This window comes from Pygoscelis adeliae, unplaced genomic scaffold (assembly GCF_000699105.1).
Source record: "Pygoscelis adeliae isolate BGI_AS28 unplaced genomic scaffold, ASM69910v1 Scaffold14, whole genome shotgun sequence".
Lineage (NCBI taxonomy): Eukaryota > Metazoa > Chordata > Aves > Sphenisciformes > Spheniscidae > Pygoscelis > Pygoscelis adeliae.
Genome location: NW_008825109.1, coordinates 8,344,338 through 8,350,337, shown reverse-complemented (window position 1 = coordinate 8,350,337; position 6,000 = coordinate 8,344,338). Strand labels below are relative to the sequence as shown.

Genomic DNA, 6,000 nt, shown 5'->3' with positions numbered 1-6,000 from the left:
CCTCAACAGAAGGGAAGAAATCTTAAGTGCCTAAGTGTCTATAAGGTATTTTCTAATACTCAATAAGGAGAGAGTCTGTCTGATAGGAGACTCGTTGCTGTTCAAATGAGGAATTTTCTGTGATCACTGTCAAAACCCTGATACTATTTCTATGGGCAGGGAAGGTGTCGACTTCTTTTTCTAAAACTTGCTTTCTGGTGCTTGAGATATTTGCCTAACACTGAAGTATGTAATACATGTAGTGGATCAGAACAATTGATTTTGTGTGTTGACTGTGTCACTGGTATTTCTGCTTGGTGCGACTTTTCTGTGCTTTTTATAGAACATTTGTTCCCTTCTGTGGAAAACTGTTGATTGACTGACTGCTGTGTTGAGAGATGTCAAAATTGGGTCTGTTACCAGGTTCAGGGAGTCACAGTTCCTCATTGGATCCAATGAGGAGCACAGTAACTCTGCACTGTGTTTCTCCTGCCTGTAGGACTGGAACTAGGAGAGTTGATAAATTAGAGGTTCTCCCAACAGTGCTGTTACCAAGAAGCTGCTACACCTGACTCACACTTGATAATATTAAGGATGTTATCATTTGGAGAGTACACATTTTTTTCAAAGTTTAGCACCATTATTTATCCTTCATCTTTGCTGTGCCAGAGTCCTGTTTCTTTTCTTGTGGGACAACCATTGTCCCACCAACAAGGAGAGAGGAACAGTGTTGTTTCAAACACTCTGACTCAGCACAAATTGCTGTATAGTCTTACCACAATTCACAGTTTGCAGATGGTGGGGTTTGGAGTGGCTTTGTTTGTTTGGGTTTTTTTGAGGGGTGTGTGTTTGTTTTTTGTCTTTACACAGAAGTTTAGTTTTAGCCTGCTTCCCCCCCCAGGAGTAAGAGACCCAACCATAGTGCTGAGTGCTCTTGAGAAGGATGATCATGAGAGTTAGTTAATATAGGAAGGTTCTGATGGGGCAAATTGCAGAAGTAAATAAATAAGTTTTCCTCTGTGTTTGTTATACCATAATTTAAAACCAAAAGCCAAACATAGTTTTAACTAATGTATTGTTTTGCTTTGTTTTATGTTTTAGAAATATGGCAAATTAACATCTTGTACTGGCTGCAGAGCTCAGTGCAGGTTTTTTGACATGACTCAGTGCATAGGACCTAATGGATATATGGAGCCATACTGCTCAACTGCATGCATGAACACACACAAATCAAAATATGCAAAATCGCAAAGTAAGTGAAAAGGATGATGGATTTTCATCGCTGATAAGAGTAGACTTTTTTTTAAGTTTGAACACTGGGGGTGGGTTGTTTTGTTTTAGAATTAATCTATGCAGATGTGACTTTATAGTTTTTTAAACTTATCTAAAAAAAAAGAAAAAGATCATCTTATCTTTAATGCTAGTAAATGGACCCATGAGGGATCATTTTCCCCACTGGCCTTTTTGCTTGATGTCGGAAACAGTTTTCAACTGTCTTAAGGCTTCTGGGGAAAAAGCGTTGAGACATAATGTGCTCTGATGTGTCACAGAATGATAGTGCAATTTTCATGCATATGAATCAATATTCTCTTGTCTGTGATCCAACCCCACCCCATTTTATCTCCTCAAACAACAATTTGAGAAGCATAGAGGTAGTTATAATGTATATGGATATTCTGTAGGTAAAATTTTTAGTCTGGGTGAAAGGAACTGGTAAATAACTCAAAACGTGTTCTTCAATATGCAAAGCAGGCATAGATCTCAATTCAGCGAACTCAAAGTTGAAAATGCTCTAGTGAATTTTATAGAAGAAGGTGCTACTTCATATTTAATGCTGATCTTTGCAGAGGTTTTTCTGAATTCTTCCATTAATTTCTTTTGTTTTATGTGACTTGTAGAAGCTGTCTGGAAAACAGACAAATCTTAGTTTTTTACATTGAAATGGTGGGAAGAGCTGACCTGTAATCCAGGTTCTTTTTTTTTTTTTTTTTGCGCTACTATTTTGTGGTTATTTTGTTTGTAAACTACGTTTTTCTTTTAGGTATGGGAATTATTTGCCACTTTTGTAAACGAAACTCTTTACCTCAGTATCAAGCCACAATGCCTGATGGAAAACTGTACAACTTTTGCAGTTCCAGTTGTGTAGCTAAATTTCAGGTTAGCTGTTGTGTTAAATCTTTTCCTCCCTAAATATTTGTGTACCTGTGTTTGTGTTAAGTATTTGCATATTAAACTAACTTGCTTGTATATACACGAGTTATAATTAACATAGCAGATGCTTCTGGCTCATAACAATTTCTTTGATCAGAGTACTGTTTCATAACGGTAATACTAGCTGCTATCTTAAACTTAGAAAATCGGATAATAACAACACATTTCTCCTTGGTACTGTAAGAAAACACAAAGCAGAATCACTGCTCATCTTATTTTTACCACCCTAGCCTCTTTATGGAGATGAGTCTTGCTGTTTTGCATTGAAGATGAATAAAATTCTCATGTTGAATATTATACTAACAAAGGTGTGTCATGGGGAATAGTGACTGTCTCTGAAATGAAAGGTTAGAGCCTAAGCCATTAGAATGTTTATGGACAAAACTAGCTGTTTAAATTATGTCCAGAAGCCAGAGTGTTGCAAGCTGAATGATAGGCACACACTTTTTGAAAATGTCATATTTTTAATATGACTTAAGGTTAAAGCATATGTAAAATCTGTTGTAGTGCTTAATCTCTAGATCAAAGAACATTTTTAAAGAAAATGTTTCAATTTGTGTGCGTAAAACAGTTTTCCTGGAAGTGCACTGTATGATTGATAATTGCCTTCTCATGTGTTGTTGAACAGTTACACCCATACGGGGTTTTCCCATTTGTCATTAAACTTCACTGTTTCCTGTCAACTGGAAAGCAAATCAATCTCTTAATTGCTTCCTTAATATGCCCTGGATAGGACCTCCATCACGTAGCCCTGTTCTGTGCTTCTATCCTAACCAATGTAGTAGATGTCTGTCAGTGGAACTGATTAACAAAATAGATGCAGATTGTTAGTATGTAATGACAAATCTGTAATACTTCTTGCAAACTCATTCGGCATCTATTTTATATTCTGCATGGTCTTGCAATTGATCGCCCCAAGAGTTCTCAGAACAAAACCTTTCTGCTATTTGAGTGAGAAAAATAAAGCTAGCGAATGACAAATACAGCCTGGACCTTCTTGGATTTGCAGATAAGTCAACACTAAGCAACATTATTGAGTATAGCTGCTGGATCAGTTGATGCTGGTTGTGAGTTTCTGATCTTACTGAGACCTTGCTGATGCTTCTGTTGCAGTTTCAGTGCTACATGTAGATCTGTCTCTTTAATGTATTAGTGGAGTTTAATTAGAGCAGCAATACAGTGTGTGAGCTCTCAGTAAAGACCAAGAACGGGTAGGTGGACACTTGCTTACAGTTAGTTTGCTCAAACATCTCTGTCAGATTCAGACTTTTGATGGTTTTCATATATTCACTGTCTAGAAGAATAAAATGTATTTACCATTAGATAAGAGTTGATTGTAGGAGAACAGCTTCTTTGTTCTGTTCATTTAGTATTTAGATGGAAGGGACAGTATACCACAATGTGAGCATTGGACTGTAAGTGTTCTCTTGAGGCTTTTGTATACTTAAATGACACATAAGGGATTGAACCTAAATTGAGAAAATGGTTTAATCCATTTGGTCAATTGCAATGCTTTCTGCAATGATCTCTTGAAAAAAATGGCTGATTTACTGTGGTGCTCCATATTTTTCACTGTTTACTAATGCAGGTAACTCTTGTTTTAATTTTCTGGCATCCTATTCATCCCTTTTTGTTACTGTGCCTGTTCTTCCTATATGTTTTTCTTTGTTAGGGTTTACCCTTCTCAGAACAGAATAACTGCTGTTTCAGGTCTGTGTCTCTCTCCTGCAAAAATTTTAGTCCTTTTGGTTTACAAATGGCTTGAAATATTTAAATTCCCGATTTGTTTATGGTACTTCAGGGTTGATTGTCACTTTATCTTATGAATAACATTTTGTTTCTAGCTAACTGTTGTTTTAATGTATTCAAATATTCGAAAGATTCAGTTGAGCTGCTTGTTGTGTAGCTTATGTCCATATCTATATTCTCCTTTGTGCGCACAGCTTGCAAGAGCATTCATCCTTGTAAGAAAGAGGGTAAAAGAGGGAGAATAGCCTGCTTGATGTGATTTTTGTTTGGTAGTTGGTGGTAGAATAGTGTGACTGTATCTTGTCTTCTTTCATGCTCTGTCTTGGAGGATGTTACTGCAGAGTTAAGGACAGAACTGTTCCAAAGTTGTATTGTTTTAAGCCAGTTTTGCTATTGGTACCTTTACTGGGTCAGTTGAAGATCTTGCTCTGAACTTGTCTCTTAAGGAAAAATAAACTGCTAATTTATTTATTGTGAATGTGGAGGCTGTAGTACAAGTGTCTTCCCAAAGTTAGCAAATGTGTAAGTGTCTTAAAGTACCAGCTATCTTGCAAAATGTGTCTATGCAAAATTTTCAGAAAATTTGGGCTAAAGCTTTGATTTTTATTTTTTTTTTCCCCCCCAATTTATGGGTGTATGTGGAGAGTTGTAGGACCAGTATGTGTAAGAATAAGTACAATGTTTTTTAGCAGGTTACTCACTCTATTCGCTAATGTTGTGTTCTCTTTCAGCATCATTATGGTGTCTGTAATTCTTTGTTATATACCTTACATCTCTCTCTCGTGCGCGCACACACACACACATACATATATTTAAAAAAAGGAGTATGTTGCAGCAGGAAGCATGGAGGAAGCTTGGTATGCTTGTCATAGAAATACTTTTCCAGATTTGATCATAATAAAAATAACTGAGCTTCCACACTGAGGCTGGAAGGTCTGTGTGTGCATGAGCATAAGGGGAGTGTTTGGTTGCTTCCCTGTTTAATTTAGTACCCCTGATTTTGCTTGTGGAACAGTCCTAGTGGATGTCCGTATGTAAAAGATTCCTTGTATATATTTGCTTCTCTTTTTCACGTTAAGAACTTTGAAAGAATCAAGTTGTTATTTTTTTCTCAACTAGAAAAAAAACTGACCACAGTCTGGCTGCCTACTAGCCCTTCCACGTGTATGTTTATGTACAGAAATGTTTCCACAATTTGATTTTGTGTTGCTGTGAGCAAGGATAACCCCTCTGTTGCTTATGCTGTGGTGGCAGGGGAAGACCAGAAGCTGTGCTACTATGCTGGTCTTCTCAGAAGAGTCCTAGACTGTGTCTGCCTACTGTTCATTAGTAATTTGGCAGCTTAGAGCAGTTTGACGTGGTTGCATTGAAGGCTGAAAAGGGCTTTACAATGATTTTTTGCTTTGCTTGGCACTTCTCATGCTCTTGTTGTTCAGGGCAGGTTCAAGAAAAGTCAGATTAAACATAACTATGTTTTGATTGAACTTAAGATATTCAAAAGAGCGCATATGTATATAAAAAAATATATATGATATTTCAACGGTATCTTTGATAAAGTACAACATTGATAAAACTTTGCTGTTTGGGGTGACCTGTGAAAGATTTTAATGAATTTATGGTCTTTTTGCTGCATTATTCTTTGTGTGTAATAATGCTCCCAAATAATTCCTAAAGATATTCTCTATTCTAACCATCTTATAAGTTAGAGGCAAAGCAAGATGATGAAAATACTATGTGCATGTCATCTTGACTCATTAAAATACTATACAGAAGCAGTTCTTAATTGTAAGTAGGATAATAGAAACTTTAAGGAGACATGCAAAATCATCTTGTTGTTAACTGGTTTTGGTTTTACAGCCATCTTCTGCTTGGTTTAGAGCTTTCAGTAATATGAATGCAGTTCTTTACTGATTTCTGTGGGAAAATATTTAGTTGACTGTAGGAGTTTAGGATAAAAAACATTCGTTTTGTTTTAGAAGCAGTAATGCTTAATTGTTTAGATTTTTTTTAAATCTACAGTTAGATGTAAGTATTCTTTACATCAAGTTTTAATTTTAAACA

At 36.2% G+C, this 6,000-nt stretch overlaps 1 protein-coding gene across 1 annotated transcript in view; it reads left to right on the top strand.

The window, feature by feature from the left end:
- ZMYM2 (zinc finger, MYM-type 2) overlaps positions 1 to 6,000 on the top strand; it is a 73,984-nt gene that overhangs the window by 26,563 nt on the left and 41,421 nt on the right. Inside the window, exons 6-7 of the mRNA XM_009327784.1 lie at positions 1,081 to 1,231; positions 2,021 to 2,136. Coding sequence (XP_009326059.1) covers positions 1,081 to 1,231; positions 2,021 to 2,136 — 267 coding nt within the window. The remainder of the gene's footprint in view (positions 1 to 1,080; positions 1,232 to 2,020; positions 2,137 to 6,000) is intronic.